Raw genomic sequence first — 17438 nt, 5'->3', positions numbered from 1 at the left:
AATTTATTGTTTTGCCAAGTACGTCATGAACATGGTGGTCGAGCTCCGCCTAGTCGCCCACACTTGTTGCTGTTGACTTGGCAACCATCGGAGCGTTGTAGATGAAGACGGAGGACAGCACTAGCAATCAGTGCAGCATAGAGACACGAAGCTATCCTTGACCATTTGCATTCTAAGTCTATTATCCTGGTACATGTCGTGACATTAAGTCAGTTGTGAAGCTCTTGCTGTTAGCGAAGGTGCTGAGTGTCGAACGTTGTCTGTAAACAATGCCTTTTAGCTAACGTTAGCACTTAGCGGGCTAATTAGCGTAGCTGCCATTATCTAACGGTTAACTGTTCGCTTCTCACAGAGGTTGCTGTTTCAAATATACGTTTCGCTTCTGTGGCCCAAGACGGAGCTCTCTAATGTGTTGATATTGTTTTTTCTTTAACTGCTAAACGCCTGAAGAGCTTAGCCCATTGTGTTGCCAAAACCAGCTGATGATTCTTCAGATATTTTGTTAGTATAAACCCAGTAATGTATTGTTTGGATTGCCTTCCTGTGTGGATTATTCTCCTTTTGCCATCAGCATGAGAGAAATCACGGTGCTTGAAAATGCCTGCAGGTGAGTTAACTTCTGTCATCCTTACACACCAGTTTATCAAAATATAAAGATTCATTACTAATGTACGAATAGAAATATTGCAGAGTAAAATACAGAGATACTAAAAGCAATTCTAAAGTACGGAAGTTATTTTTAGTTTTGCATTTTATTTCATAACAACCACTTTTTAGTATTGATGTTTTATGGTTTGTTGATCAAGATCGGATTTCATCGTGTTTTATGTTCATATAACCAGAGGTGGAAAGAGTACTGGACAACTATATTCAAGTAAACGTACAGTTTCTTTGGTGAAAATTTATTTAAGTGAAAAGTGAAAGTACTGTTCTATAGCACTTCTCAAGTAAAAGTAATAAGTATTTCATTTAAAGTTTATTTTGAGCCAGCATTCAGGTGTCAGTTTTTTTAGAATAGCTCACAGAAAAATCATACATTCTTTAATTGTGCATATGAGTGTCTTATTGAATCTAATAAGGCGCAAGAATGACAAAAAAGATGGTAATTTCCTTCAGTAAAGCAATTGATTTTGAATTTGCATCATCAGTCCAAATAATGTCAATTAGAGTCAACAAAAAATCACTTTCTTTTGCTTAAGTAGGTTTATAGACAAGTACTTCTACACCTACTTTTAAAAAAATCACCAAAATAACTGTACTTGTGCTTGATTTAAAAAGTCTGGTACCTTTTCCACTTCTGTGAGAAACACAGTATTTCACACTGGTTTAGATACCAAATCTACAGTCATGTGAATAAGTTTTAGGCTTGTAGGGCACTAAGTATTCATCATGGGGCCAGATGTACTGGGGCCTGAAAGGGGCTGCAGTCAAGCTCAACACTGGTTGATACATGTCACTCAGCAGCCAAGGTCAAGCTAGACAGCATCTCTTCTGTTAAGGCCTTGTCACACCTGGTATTACACTGAGATTGGGGGTTTTTCAGGACCTGGGAACATCCACAGCACAACTAGAAGCTTGTGGAAACCCTGAAAACCTGCCTGGACAGCACCCTAGGCCGTGCATACTCCCCACATTCACCTCTTACTCCACCCTAAAGGTGTGCACTTTGTTATTTTTTTAACAGATTATTTTCCCATGCCCCTGGGAATTTGCAAGGACATCCATTCCAGAACATGACTGGGGTTGTGTCAATCCTCCTTCCTGCTCAATGGTGCCCTCAGGCGGGTCAATTTTCCTTCCCAATAGTGCCCTCAGGCAGCTTACTTGGCACATCTATGCCTTACTTCAGCCTCAAATTTTTGGCCCAAAAACATGCCTAAAAGTTATGTACAGTACTGAATACATTCCTATCTCATGACCACTTTGGCAGTAATAATAGTGACACCTCTCTTTCAGGTGAGAGTGAAGACCGGGCAAAGACCCGGGAGAGATTTAATGAAGTATTCAAGAAATACACTGAGTCAGAGAAGAAAAAGGTTAAGAAGAAAAAGAAGGCTGAAACTCAGGAAGCCATTGTGGTATGTTTTCAACATGTGATGTGTCAGCTTTGCTAATGGAGAACTTGTTTCTCAAACAACACCCTTTAGTATTTTGTAGTCAAGTGTTTGACCACATTAGCATTTACTTTGCAATGTTTTTGAAACATTCTGCTTAGATGCATCATGCAATAAAAGTTATATAAATTTATATTTGTTTTGTTTATTTTGTCTTTCTGCATCGTGCAATGCAAAAATGTCAAGCATCTTTCATGATTTTACTCTTATATTTAAAGTTTTCTTGTTCTTAATGTTTGTTACTTTTAGCTAGAAACTCTAAAAAAGAATCTCAACCTTGACAAGGACACAGAAGAAGATGAGACCATCCTCCAGAACACATACCACCCCGAACACGGCAGTCCTCGCTACACAAAGAATAAGCGAAGAGAAAGAGAAACAGCAGAGAAAGTTAACATCAACAACAGCAAAAACCAAGAGGAAATTGAAACTTCAAAACCAAAGAGGAAAAGTAAGAGGGAGCTTCCCCCTCTAACTGTTTCTGAGGATGCCACTGGCTACAATGAGAAGGCTGTGGATGCTTCCAAATCTGAGATCCCTTTGGAGCCAGATTATGGAGGGGATGAAAAGGGAACGAAGCGAAAAAGTAAGAAAGGGAAAAGCAAAGGAGCTACGGAGGCCAAGATGGAGAGTCAGGTGGAGGATGCAGAGGACACACTGCTGCAGGAATATCAACAGCAGATTGCACAGGAGGAGGAGAGGACTTCAAAGAAGACAAAAAAAAAGACAGAGGAAGAGCATGCTGTCTCCCCAAATGTAACGTTGAATAATGATGTTGGCAAGAAGAAAAAGAAAAAGCTGAAATCTGTCATCTCCCAGCCAGAAATCGAGTGTGTATACCATTTAGTAAATGTAGATTTATTGTCATGTCTTTGACATTTGATTTTAAGCGCTGGGCTTAAGTTTAAAGATTTAACTCTCTTATTCTCAAGGGAACAAGAAGAAGACAGTGACAGGGATGCTGATGTTGAAAATGAAACAGAAACCAAGGGGAAAAAGAAAAAGAAGAAGAAAAAACATGGTAATTTGATACTACTTTTGTAGGTAATCTGTTCCTGGTAAAAAATATACATTTTTAACTGTTTTTTGCTGTTCCTACAGTTGCAAAAGAAGAGGGTGATGTTGAGGCAGAGGTACCCCGGAAACCAAGATTTGATGACAGCCTAGTGCTAGGAGTGTACATCCACAGAACAGATCGCCTCAAAACAGACTTACTGATATCACATCCCATGGTGAAAATCCATGTTGTGGATATAAACACTGATCAGTATGTGAAGAAAGAAGACTGGTGAGGATGGCAAATCACAGACATGTAACATTCAGTGTATAAGTTTGCCTTCACAGTTGCTGGTTTCGTTCTTTCCTTGAACATATAATTGTAACTTTTAGCATTTACACAGTGCTTATTTGTATTTTAAGTAAATCCTTGTATGCTGTTCAGTAGTTTAGTTAGAGAGCTGCTAACTTAATTGTGCAAATTGTAACTGTTTTCACAGCCATCGTCCAGTTTCCTCCTTTTATGAACAAGAGAACGTCGACCACATTCTGCCCATCATGACTCAACCATTCGACTTCAAGAAGAACAAATCAGTCATTCCTGAATGGCATGAACAGATCATCTTCAATGAACGCTTTGGACACTTTGTTGAACAAAATGAAGACAGCCCCAGAACTATTCTCTTCTTTGAAGTAAGAAACATTTAATTTGGATGACTTTTACTAATGTCATTTTGACTGTTAGTAATCTTTTATTTTAATGTTTTGTTCAGATTCTGGACTTCATAACCATGGAAGAAGCAAGAGCCAATGTTGATGTTGACAAGCATGAGCGAGGATTCAGAAAGATCGCATGGGCATTCCTCAAGGTACCTTGTCATTCAGAGGAAATAGACCCAGCTGACCTTGTTTTTACTTGCTCTGGCTTCACTTTTTTCTGTATTTTTCAGCTGGTTGGCACAAATGGTGTGCTGAACATTGACAGTAAACTTCGCCTCCAGCTCTTCTGTCCTCCACCTCGGGCAAAGAGACAGCCTAAGAAAATTGAAGTGGTCGAGTGGTGGAGGATGTACCCTCGAGAAAAATATGCATCCACCCTCTATGTTACAGTGAAGGGCATTAAACTACCAGAGCATGTAAGTCAATGTCTGTCAATATATTTTTTGAATTATTTCTTTATCTTTATAATGTCTCACATTTTCACCATAGATATATAGATATCAAACCAGTATTTGTGTTATGTACTAGTAGTACTGCACTGCCATTATTTCTTTAAAGAATCTGGTGTAAAGATAAACAAGCCACTAGTGCATTCAGTTATATGGAATATTGAGAGGCTTTTTGCTCTGCAGGTGGACCCCAGTATGCGGTCTATGATGGCGCTGCAGGAGGAGAGGGGTAGCACCTCCTACAGTGAACTGCAGAATGAGGTCACCAAGAAAAGCCTTACACAGCAAGTAGAGAGCAAACCACCAGCCTTAAGATGGAGCAGACTGCCAGGACAGGTTAGTAGAGAGGAATTCTTTCCTATTATCGGAGTAGAAAAAAACTCTTCATTATTGTTTGTTTACAAAACAGAAAAATAAGCAAACAGATAAAAAATTAAGTATTCAAAAGAGCTAAAGTATGGAATGAATTAGAAATGATTCACAATATAGATGGACTGATAAATAAATTAACTTGATAAAACAAAGGAGCAATCTGCCAAGAGACAAAGCCTCCTGAGTGTTTAATCTGATTGCAGTTGAAAGGAATGATTTAGAAAAGCAGGACAGCCAGGAAAGCTTGCTGCTCTGCCATGAAAGTTATAAGGAGGGCAGACAATCTCTCCCTTCTAACAATATACAGTATGAGCTGATAATATATGATCTCAGATAAGCACAAAGAGGATTGTCTGGCCCATTTCATATCCTCCACTCTGAGTATGAGGTCTTGCCATCTTGCAGATGATGCAGAGTCCCTAAATGCAGGCTGAACCATTTAAAAACTGGTGTGTGCCAACCTCAATCAAAGTCTTAAATAGTGTAACATCAATGGTTGTGCATTAGCGTTTTGGTGTTCTTAGCTTTTAACAGTCTTTTTTTTCCTCGTATTTATGCTGTTTTTTTAGAAGTCATTGAGGACTATGGGTAATACAAGAGAGTGGATTTGTCACATGTGCTTCTTTGTTTCCATAAAAGATTTCTATTTGTTTCTTTTGTATTTATTTATACTGATTTAAAAGACTTTTCTGATTCTTGGGAGGGCAGGCCAGTGGCACATTTTTTGTTAGAAAAGCCAGAAAAAGTTTATTTTGCATAACATGTGACCTTTAAATAATAAAAAACTACAAATAATTTTGATTTTTTTGTGCACAGTTATGTGGTTAAAATGGGTTCTTTGAAGCAGAAATTAAATGATGTGAGAAAGTCACAGTGACTTTTTGTCCACACTGGCCTGTTAGTATTGTTTAACACAACAGAGAACTGTGAACCTTAACTCAGTCTTTCTGTTCAAGGTCTGTCGGATTCCTAACAAGCTCATGCTGTCATTCCGTGGTGGCCAGATGGGCTGCTACACAGTGCTTTTCTCTCACGCCGGGACAATTCTGGCTGCAGCTTGTGCTGACAGAGACGCTTTCCCTGTCGTAGGTAAGCAACACCTCATCAACACCCTTTTAAACTCCCCCTGCTGATACTCCTTAGGACTCCTCAGTAGAAATCGTCTGCTAATTAACTAGCTCTTCATTTAGAGTTCTCATGAGTCAGGAGTTTACATCTCCAAGCATTATGTACAATTGAAAGTACTAGTACTAGTACAATAGTACTATTATTAATCAATTATTAAGCTGCTCTATGTTTTTTCAGTGTATGAGATTCCATCTGGCAAAGTTTTGGCTGCCTTTAATGGACATCTCAAGATAGTTTATGATCTCTGCTGGTCCAGAGACGATCAAAGTCTTTTGTCCGCCTCCTCGGATGGAACTGTCAGGTGGGTTTTTTAGATGTTTATTAACACAAATAGTTAACCAAAGAGTGGCTGCTGGTGTTGATGTAGTTGCAGTTTTGTCATTCCACCACTAGAGTGAGTTATTACTCCTCACAGTTATAGGCTCCCTGCCAATGACACAGCATGTTTTGAGTGGTTTTCTCTGTCTATGTAATATTAAAATTTTCAAATTTTCTATCAGAGAGTGGAATGTTGAGAGGCTACAAGGGACAGCCCAGAAGGTGCTCCCTCATCCATCCTTTGTGTACTGTGCCCAGTATCACCCCACTGCCCAGAACCTGGTGGTGACGGGGGGCTATGATGCTCTGGTGCGGGTTTGGAGGCTCGATGTGGATGATGTGAATGGCCAGCTGCTGCAGGAGTTTGAGGGTCACAGCAGTTTCATCAACACTGTTTGTTTTGACTCAGAAGGTAATCAATGTTGAGTCTTTGCTGCAAGAGTGTAAACCTGACAACACCTCTCACCCAGTGCATGCTGAGATAGGCCCACAGCCAAATGCTTCTCTGCACTTGATAAGAATTATTTGAAGGGACTGTTATAGCCTTAAGTGAGACAGTTCAGGTCAGTGCAGCATGGATGACTGTGTGGGTATACTACATGTGCCCAGGAAAAACAGTTCACGGCATAGTCATGTAGACCTTAGAAACACTTTGGGCATTTGGCATTAAGCCTTGATTGGGAAGTCAACCAAGCAAACATTTTGTCCTTTGTAGGATTTTTTTTAATTAGATTTTATTCTGGCTTTTTATGCCTTTACAACAATGAATCAAGATTAATAGTTTGCCATTTTTTATTAGTTTTAATTTTTATTTCATTTCCATTTTTGTTTTCAATTTTAGTTTCATTTTCATTACTTTATAGTGCTATTCTTTTGTTTTGTTTTGTTTTTATTCTGCAAAGTGCTTATTTCATGTAGGTCCTTATTAGTTCCAGTGTTACTTTTTTCAGTAATATGGGATACTTGTCAGAGGCAAGACCCATGAGGACCAAAAAAGTTAACATCATACCCAGATAGGCTATTATTTACACCTCATTTTCTTCTTTCAAATCAGGATGTTTAACTCTCCAAAGGCTTGAATGTACATTTCAGACAGTATGCTGTTTTAAAGACTCAACACTAAGGAAATTTTGTCCCTTATTTTAATTAATTCTAGGTAGTTTTATAAGCACAAAATAAAGTTTTAGGTAGTTTTCATTCTTTAGAAAGGCTCATTACTGTAGTTTCAGTTAACTGAAATTATTTTTACATTTAAGTTATTCTGTTAGTTTTAGCTAACTTTAGTAACCTTGCAGTGGATAGCCTGAAACAGGGAACAAAAGAACAAGGAATGACACACAGGAAAGAAGCCACAGGCTGAACTTGAACCCAACCTGCCTCATACTTGGGTGTGACCTGACTGCTAGGGAAAACAATGCCACAGTAAGTCGTTTCAAAGTAGTACTTCACTGATAGGACTGCACCATTTTGGCATAAGAGTACTGGCCTGCAGGCCCTCTGAGTTGGTTTTTAAGATTCACATGGCAATAAAGTGGAAATAAAGGCATTAACGTCTTATAAAGAGAGTGACGTCTTATGAAGAGAGTGTATTGGAGAATTTTTCTTCTTAATTTGTTGACTAATCTGATTCCAGCACCTCAAATGTATTTCTTTTGATGGTTTTTAAGGATATAAAAGTGTTAAAAATGTTCCATTTTTAGCAAATCATGGCTTCAGTATCTTCCTGAAAATAACCAATATTAAACTTGCTTTTAGATTTATTTGTTTTCAAAGCATTTAATTTTAAATGGCTATTTGGTCATCAAGATATCAAGTTGGAACATTTATTTAACATCCATAGCCAAATCCACAGGAATAATACACAAACACACTTTGATTCATGCCGTTGAGGAGTTTCATTGTGCATGAGAGCATGAATGTGTCCATGTCAGAACAATATAGAAGAAGGCAGTGTTCCCTTTTATGCTCTTACCATCTGTTGAAAAGTAAATTGTCTTGCTCTGTTTATGAAGAGAGAGGCTTGCCTTTTTTTCAGATGCAAATTAAGCTAATTATACTTACGCCCCTTTATAGCTGACGTTTTTTTTCTCGTATTTGTTTTAATCAGGAAGCAGAATGTTCTCTGCAGACAACACAGGCCTTATCATTGTGTGGAAAACGCTGGTAAATGACAGCAAACAGCGTCAGCCGTGTAATCACTGGAGTGTAGAGAAGGTAAGTGAAATGTTTGCCATAAGTTAATCTACAGGTATGCGATGTATAGTGAACTGCTCATGTTTGCAAAAGTATAACAGAAATTTGAGAAATGTTGTGATTTCATTTGCAGAAAATCAATGAAAGTGACCTCAAGAGTATCCCTGTCAACATGCTGCAGCTCCATCCGAACGGACGGTGCCTGCTCATTCATGCCAAAGACAGTGTCCTCAGGATGATGGACTTGAGAATGTAAATATGATGAGATGTATGTTTAGACAGTAATGTGCAGAACTTTCAGGCATGTTTGAGTCAAAAGATTGAGGCCAAAGTAAGGTGTAGATGTGGTAAGTAAACTGCCTGAGAGCACCAGGATGATTGACACAACCCTGGTCGTGCTCTGGATGTCCTGATCAGGGGAATGGGAAAATTGTCTGTTGAAAAAAATAGCAAAGCCCGCACCTTTAGAGTAGGTAGAGTCAGTAGTCAGATGACTAGAAAAGCTCCATACGCTCAAGTCCATTTACCATTTCTTCAAACTAACAGTTATGAAGACATGTCAGATATTGTGTATCCTGTAACATTTGTGGCAACACTGGAAACATATTTTCTTCAGCTAAACCTATCATTTTGATTTTTAAACAAATGTTCTCTTCCTTTTAGCCTGGCTGTGAAGAAGTACACCGGAGCCACAAACTATAGAGAAAGGATCTATAGCACTTTCACGCCATGTGGGAACTTCATCTTCTCTGGAAGTGAGGATGGGATGGCATATGTCTGGAATACTGATACAGGTGATAATCATGTTGTTTTTTCTGTGTTGTAGAAGCCATAGAGTCCTTTTTGACAGTTATGACAGTGGTCTGAGTTGTGGCTTTAGCTGTATGCTGTTTTTCCTTCCCAGGTGACCAAGTTGCAGTCTACTCTGAGTTTTGTTACCCCACTGCTCTGCATGGCGTGTCATTCCATCCACATGAAAACATGGTTGCTTTCTGCGCCTTTGGTCAGAGCCAGCCTGTCCACGTGTACCTGTATGATCGCAAAGGTTTGTGACAACACTCAAACACAAATGGCTGTTTACAGCTTCCTAATCTGTCATTACTGTGCTCTTTAAAAAACAGCCTTGTAGGCGCCAGTTGAGCCTAGATTATAGATAAGGTGCCCATATACAGTGCATTCAGAAAGTATTCAGACCTTCTTCACATTTGTCAGTTTTGTTATACTGCAGACTGATGCTAAACTCGAAAAAAAATCCTTTTTATGGCTTTCATTGGGATTTATTTTTTATTTTTTATTTTTTGCAAACTCCAAGCAGGAAGGTTGTCTTTCTGGAACTTTGTCCCATCTCCATGCAGGATCTCTGGAGCTCAGTCTGAGTGACCATCAGGTTCTAGGTTACCTCTCCTACTAAGGTTCTTCTCCCCCCGATAGCTAAGTTTTGCTGGACAACCAACTCTTGAAAGAGTCCCTGGTTGTGCTAAACTTCTTCCATTTGAGAATTATGGAGGCCACTTTTCTCTTGGGAACCTTCAGTGCAACATAATTTTTTGTAGCCTTCCCCAGATCTGTGCCTTGAAACAATCCTGTCTCTGAGCTCTGCTGTCATTTCCTTTGACCTCATGGTTTGGTTTTGGCTCTGGTATGCATTGTCAGCTGTGAGGCCTTCTGTAGAGAGGTGTGTGCATTTCCAAATCATGTCCAATCACTTTAATTTACCACAGGTGGACTCCAGTCAAGGTGTAGGGGGAAATTTAGCTAAATTTCAAGCATTGTTGCAAAGGGTCTGAATACTATTTAAATGTGATTATTCAGTTTTTGTTTTTAATAAAATTTCTAAAATTCTGTTTCCACTTTCTCAAGATGGTTAACTAAGTGTAGATTAATGAGAGTACTTTTTTTTTTTTTTGACTGTAGCATTAGAATGCAACATGACAATGTTGAAAAAAGTGAAAGGGGGTCTGAATATTCTCTAAATGCACAGTACAGAGGCTGCAGGTTCAAATCCCAATCATGGCGCTGTTTGGTGCCTGTCTTCCCCTACTCTCTCTCCCATATTTCCTGTCTCTCTTTGATTGATTTATGTAAAAACAATGAAATTATTAGTACAAAACCAGCCTCCTCAAATCACTTGACAAAAATTAATTGAACACTTGAAATGAAATCATGTTATTTTTCTCAGTTTCCCAAATGGAGGGGCATAATTTAAAAGCAATGAGCAGATCAGCATCAGCCGACACCAGAACCATGAGAGCCACACCGGACACACCAGGGTTACTAGACACCACGACTTCTTCAGCCATGGATCAGTTCGCCCACACAGCAAGGCTTGCATTAAAAATGCAGTGTATTAAGGAGACACTGAATTCAGTTCTTGTAATGTTCATTCTCTGTTTCTTTCACACAAGCAAATATCAGACAATCAGACATTTATTACAAAAAAACTCATCCTTTTCCTATGATTATAGGAACCAAATCAGAGGTCCTCAGCTTCTGGATACATTTACGAGCAAGGTACTGTACAGCTTTAGGATTTAAACTCTTGCCTTGTATATGATAAAGTAATTAAACTCACTTTTTTGTGCTATGTTTTCAGGGAAAATGGGGATCACTAGTACAGGAAGGAGCTTGACGTCAGGCTCTGGCACAGTGAGTTTTGATCTGTGTTGCCTAAACACGCCTTTGTGTACTCAGTGTTCACTGAGCTCATGGTTGGTGATTAACCTTTTTAGTGAGCAAAGCCAGTGCAGAAGACCAACAGCAAAAACAAGTCATAAAAGTTTTTTTTTTTTATGACACATTTGAACTGTAGCCCAATTCCTCTGGGCTCATTCTTTTCACATTATTCAGCTGGCTACAGTTTTGTATTGTGCTTTAAGTCAGCATTAAATTAGAATTAATCACTGACCAGGAAAATTGCATTAAGAGGCTGCAGTGGGTCTACATGAATAGAAAGTAGCAATTAATTTAGGGTTATTTGAAGTGGAAAAAAAATGAAAGAGAAGAAAATCACAACTCAAACCCAGTGCTCTCTTTGCAGACGGGATTAAGTGCTTCATTACCACCTCCGTCCTTCTTGTCTCCGCACTCCAAGCTGCAGCTGTCTGGGTCCCTTGCTGAGCAGTTGATCCCCCAGGCAGCTCTAAGCACCCAAAACCGTGAGCGACTCCCACTGTTAATAACATACTTATGTGGCTTAAAGTTATGAATGGTTTTATGGCTGCTATTTGATATGCTTGGTCAAGTATTTGCAAGATTATTGCTTTACAGTGCTTGAAGCATTGTGTTGCAGCCTCTTGATGAAATACTGATGCCTGCTCTTTATCTTCGATAAAAGGTGGATTCAGTCCAGTGGGTCAGCGTCTTAAAGGGTCTTTCAGGCTGCAGGTAAAGCTCGTACTTCTAACAGGGGTCTTCCACATAGCAGGTCTCTCCTCAAACTGCTGCTACAAGATAAAAATGATGTTTTTTCTCCCTCAGGCCCTTCCTGATCCCTTTCCCTCAGGCATCCAAACAGATACAGATCCCACTCCTGTTCAACAAGTAGTAAGTTTACAGGTCACCGTAGCTGTAAGCTCATTGATGTGGAGCCTTGCCTTCTCATATTGAATCCCTCATTCATCTTTGTGTGTCTCATCTAGGTGGTTGTGCTCTATGACTACAGAGCTAATAGATCTGATGAACTGACCATACGCCGGGGTGACATCATCCAAGTGCTCTACAAAGACAATGACAACTGGTGGTTTGGACGTCTGGTTAACGGGCAGCAAGGATATTTTCTTGCTTCTTATGTTGCAGACCAGAGTGAGTTTATTACAGTTTATTTTGTACAACAGTAACTTGGGACCAAATAATCTGATTGCACAACAGGTGTCCCAAAGTGCTGTAAGAGTACAACAACAGGCATTTTTACCTTTCAGAGTCATTACAGTCATTGAAGCAACTATAAACAGCCTCTTATTTCAGTTCTTGCATGATAAACTATAAAACAAACAGATCAATGGGTGTTAGCCCTCTTCACCTTTTGCACTAGTGATGCGTTTTAGGCATTTTTTGACCACAGTGAAAGTTACTGCACTTCTACACATCAATTCACACAATATATTAATAATCAGCTTTGGTGATGACTTGACAGAACTCACTTGCCCACATCTTAAGCAAACAACAGCAAAAACATCATTTCTATGGCTCTCTTACCATGGCTTAGCATCCCTACATGCTGTGTTCAGTGAAGTCGCTAGCAATGCAAATAAATGGAGGTGAATTAGCCACAAGCTTGGACGCCTTTAGTGCATTTTTAATGGCTTTTCTCCTTCATTTTGTCATAAATATGCATCTAAAGAACACAGTGCTGAATTGTCTAGAAAATGAATTTTGTGGGGTGCATGTTAGATTGAGATGACAAGTTAATTCAAGACACAAATGACAGTGGAGTTATGAGGTGTCCTTTTGCAGACTAGCCAGTTCTAAAAGGTCACACATTATGCAAAATACACTTTTTCAGGCATTTTTAACAAAAATATGTGCCCCTGGTCTGCCCATAATCCCCCTCAAGAATCAGAAAAATCCTTTCCCTCCCCGTCTGTCTTCCTCCACCTTTCAGAAAATGTGGGCTCAAACAGGCATTTTCAGATTTTCCCCTCATGATGTCCTGTGGGGAGTTAGCACCGCCCCCAGGTTTGGTTGGCCCTCCCCGGTTGAATTAAAGTTTTACCCTCCTCTCCTGATGGATAGGAGGATCAGGAGAGTCACATCCATTAAGCCACATCCATTTCCTGAGAGGGGCGGAGTCAGACAGCTCATTAACATTTAACGCCACAGACACAGAAACAGCTTGTTCTGAGCAGGGCTGAAACATAGGGGTTTGTAGACATGCAAAAATCCAATACTGGAGTGTTTTTTTCAGCTACAAACTTCACAGGCATGTTTTGGGGACCTCTGTGACCAATGTAAACTTGTCTTAAAGGGGTAAAATATGTGACCTCTAAGAGCTGGCTATTTTAGTAGGTGTTAGGAGTTGGCCCTTTTTTTTTGTTTTAAGGTTTATTTGGGGCTTTTTTTCAATAGAGTAGGACAGTGGATAGAGTTGGAAACGGAAGAGAGAGTGGGGAGAGACGTGCGGTAAAGGGCCACGGATCGGATTCGAACCTGGGCCGCCCACATACATGGGTTGCGCCTTAGACCACAAGGCCATCTGTGTGCTCCCTAGCTGGCCCTTTTTTGAAGGATGGTTTACTTTTTCTGTTACTATTGTTGTTTAAAAGATATAAAGAAGACAAAATGTTACCAAATGAAGAGCCATTTTGGAGCCAAAAGACCAGCTCTTCTATTGACGTGAGTCAAATAACCAGATTTATAACAAGGAGCTGCAGCTCCCATCAGTCTGACCAGGCTGGTAATACATAAATTAAGCAATAATTTTTCTTTACTAGTGAAATATTAGTAGAGCAGATCACATCAGTTGATTGGGTGGTCTTCAATGCATGCTAGTACTTGTGTCTACACAAACAAACCCGTCTGGATGAAGGTATCCCAGACCACCTCTGTTTGCGGTCTGAGCTGTTAGATATTGGTTTAAAGTACACATTAAGGTGCATCCACTCAAAACAATAGGGATTACCACTTGGTATTGAAATGTCCAAACTTGGATATATATAAATCCCTGTACATGCATTGTATAAGAGAGGTTTAAAACAAGTTAACTGCTCTGCTGTAACTTTAAATTTAGGATGCAGGAAAATTCTAGTTTGCTTGTGACAACACTAGCTAAGGTCAAGCTGCAGAGAAATGTGTTGGTGAAGCAACATGGATGATTAAATGCACCAAAAATTAAGCACCTGTTGCAATGTAATGATGATTGCTAAATACTGTGTGGTATGAGCAATATCACACTTGAGGTTGTGCTGTTGTAGCAAGTACAGTTTTCCCATGGATCCTGAAAAGTTTTACATTGATTTTTTTAAGATTATGATCATTAGAGGTTTTTTACTTTTAGATGACATTTCAATGGCATATGTCTAATTATTTTGTAGAAAAGGCTTTGTTGGTGTTATATGTTTTCTATTTTGCCCATTCTTTTTTGGGACAAGGAAATTGAGCTCAACTACTTGGGGAATGGATGGCAGAGGCCAAACAATTTTATCAAGGAACCTTTAAGACATCCAAAAGTAATAACAACATCACAGAAAAAAGCTATTGAAACCAACATAACATCACAAAAGCACCATCCCTCATGGCAAAATAGTATCCATTTATCCTTGGTTATGTCTTAAAACATCTTGCATTTGATTCCAACAAGTGTGCAGTGACCCTGTAAGCAGAGTGTCTATAACAACTGTTCTAATATCTAGAATCAGTGATATTGTTAAGATAATATGACTGATGTTCCAAATGTCATTAATCTGAATTTTTTAATAATGCAGGAGATTACAAGGAAGAAGCAGTTCAATCTGTGGATTCACAACCAGGCTTGTCTGATGGGACTGTGGAGAGGTCAACGCCAACCAGGGTAAGAGAGGAGGCAGCTTAAAGGTGATAAATATGGACTCAGAACTGAAGCAAGATGTGGCTGCAACTGGGGTGTGGATTTTATGCACTTCCTATCTAGATCTTTCTTGGCTTTGGTCTGTTTTATACCTGTACTTGCAGAATCTGTAGGCTTTAAAGGTGGCTTGAAAAAAGAAGTTTGTTATAGCTGTTCAAAACTTAAAATCAGCACAAAAAAAATTTACGTTCCTGATGGTGTTTATTAATTGCACAATCGTCGGGTCATAAAGTGAATAAGTCCAGTGTTTTGTTGAGTGATCAAAAACTTGCAAAAGTACTGATGTTTCTGTAAACAGTCAAATTTAAGCTCGAAAGTGAAAACATTAATCTTTCATATCATCAGCATGCAATTGTTTGTGTGAACTTGTTGACATGCTGAGTTGGCATTAGTTATAAGCACAGCTGTGCCTAAGTACAGCCTTACAGAGCATTTTTTCAATCCCATTACTTTTACCCAAAATCTGCAAATAGTATTAGGATTTGCATGTCATGTGCCTCCTTATGACTGCCTGAGCTACAGTGAGATTCTACAGCTAGAAAATTCTCATGACATTTATGCACCCATACCAGAAATGCTCAGAATAACACCTGTCATTATGGACAAATAACACTACAATGGAAGCAATTAGTGTTGGTATAGTAAAACTGTGGCAAAGTATAAGCCAATAACCATCCTGTGGGAAGTCAGTGAGGGCTAACACTTTTAGAAAATATATTCTCATTGTAGTGCAGTGGGGCTTGTATGGGACATTAGCTACTCCTGTCATTCTTTCTTCCTACTTTTTTCTCCTTCCTTGCTTTTTAAAGGTTTCTGCTGCAATTAGTTCTTCTGGTGAGCTTCGATTTCTCTCTGAGCCGACACTTTCTGACACTGAGCCTGAGCTGACTACTGCCAGGTAAGTGGTTCCCTTTGCTTAAATTTCCCATCTACCTTCAAAGATGCACTATCTGCTCAAAGTGTTTCTTTTCTGCAGTGGAAATAAGACAAAATATTACGGTTAAGATATAACGTCTTCTTTTTCTGGGGTTTTGCTGCAGAGCTAGAAGGAAAAAGAAGGTGAAAAAGCCAGGAGTCCCTGCAGCCTCATCACAGGCCACATTTTCTGATGCAGATGCAACTGAATTGAGCAGCACCCGGAGGAGAGGCAGATTCAGTATCAGACCCCTGCCAAAGAGACCGACGGGTCAGACTAACCGTGCCTTTGAGTCTGATACGTAAACTCATAGACACATCATGTTTTTATAAGTAAACTACTTTCATTTTTTACTCACATACATTTTAATGCCAATAAACTGCAGATTGTTTGAATTTTTATTGCTTTGTTTTTCTACATATTTAAAAGCTTTGTATGTTTGTTTGCTATATTTACTTATTATGGACTTATGAATGAAATGTTGATTTTGCTACTTAAAATGAAAGTAATGATATTTTTCTGTATATTTTACGTATCTGATGTGGTAAATATAAACGGATTATCTTTATTTTAAGACATGATACCGTTATACCATATTTACATTTTGTATAATATTGTACAAATGTTCTATTTGTTTTATGGCTTTCAAAGGTTTAACATTTTTATTGTGATTAATCTCAGAATTACTGTGGTAAATCATGATTAATCCAAACTCTTTTATCAGATTTTAAAATTCCACTATTTTTGTGTCAGTTTTTATTTTTCTGTCCTAACCTAAGCGTGATTGACTTTCTGTTTGGATAGAGACGTGCTTTTATAGGAAAAGGGACTTGTTATAGATTGAAAAGGGAATAAGGGGCCAGTAAAACGGTGACTTTTTACTTCTCCAATGAACTGTCTGTGAGTTTTTTTAAAGTGAAACGAGATATTAAGGAGCAGTGTTGGTCTTGTTTTACATCACTGAGGCTGCAGGGAGATGCTGACGTAGATTAAACAAAGTGTTGAAAGAGCGATAAAGCATGCAATTGCATTTCAATTGAAAAAAATTGCCTTGATAATTGTGATTAATGTTATTAATTCCAACAGGCATAGTTTGTATACACTTTCCAAAAATAAAAAAATGTTCAGTTTTCAAACTTTTTTATTCTCATATTTGTAATTACTTTAACTCTCAGGTGGTGTAAAGGAAATTGTTACACTCAGGGTGATGGTGACCAAAAATGGCAGCACATGTCAATAATATAATAATAATAATAATAATAACAATAATAAATATATATATATATATATATATATATATATATATATATATATATATATATACAACTTCTTATGGATTTATTTTTTATCAGAATCAAACCTGATCCTAAATATTAAATATTTCCAAATTTTGGGGGATTCAACTCTTTTAGTGCAAGTTTAGGTGCAAACCCCCACACACACACACACACTTTTTTATGTTTGTAATGTAATAAACACAAAAATGAAATATTTGCAATTTACTACATGTAAATTAAATTTCCTTGAGAGTGATTATCACAGACGTGAATATGCTACTGAGCAACAACTTGTATGTGTTATTTTTCCTTAATTTTAAGGTTTTAGTAAACTGCTACAATAGTGCCAGGAAAATGGAAAACAAGGGAAAAACCACAATCTTCCCTCATGCCGAATATGGGAAATCGTCTGAC

The 17438-nt window shown here is 38.5% G+C and overlaps 1 protein-coding gene across 1 annotated transcript; it reads left to right on the top strand.

The window, feature by feature from the left end:
• Positions 1 to 77: 77 nt before the first annotated feature.
• Positions 78 to 16958, top strand: ahi1 (Abelson helper integration site 1). Its single transcript, XM_041812002.1, has 26 exons — positions 78 to 607; positions 1957 to 2078; positions 2364 to 2944; positions 3047 to 3135; positions 3216 to 3402; positions 3611 to 3803; positions 3884 to 3979; positions 4061 to 4246; positions 4463 to 4615; positions 5608 to 5740; positions 5957 to 6080; positions 6280 to 6509; positions 8205 to 8311; positions 8424 to 8542; positions 8954 to 9084; positions 9195 to 9335; positions 10470 to 10663; positions 10756 to 10801; positions 10884 to 10936; positions 11328 to 11445; positions 11625 to 11674; positions 11768 to 11833; positions 11929 to 12091; positions 14710 to 14795; positions 15641 to 15729; positions 15872 to 16958. The coding sequence occupies exons 1-26, from the start codon at positions 598 to 600 to the stop codon at positions 16050 to 16052; spliced, it is 3648 nt and encodes a 1215-aa protein (XP_041667936.1). The 5' UTR covers positions 78 to 597; the 3' UTR covers positions 16053 to 16958.
• The last annotated feature ends 480 nt before the right edge of the window (positions 16959 to 17438 follow it).

This window comes from Cheilinus undulatus, linkage group 18 (assembly GCF_018320785.1).
Source record: "Cheilinus undulatus linkage group 18, ASM1832078v1, whole genome shotgun sequence".
Classification (NCBI taxonomy): Eukaryota; Metazoa; Chordata; class Actinopteri; order Labriformes; family Labridae; genus Cheilinus; species Cheilinus undulatus.
This window is presented reverse-complemented; position numbering and strand designations above follow the sequence as displayed.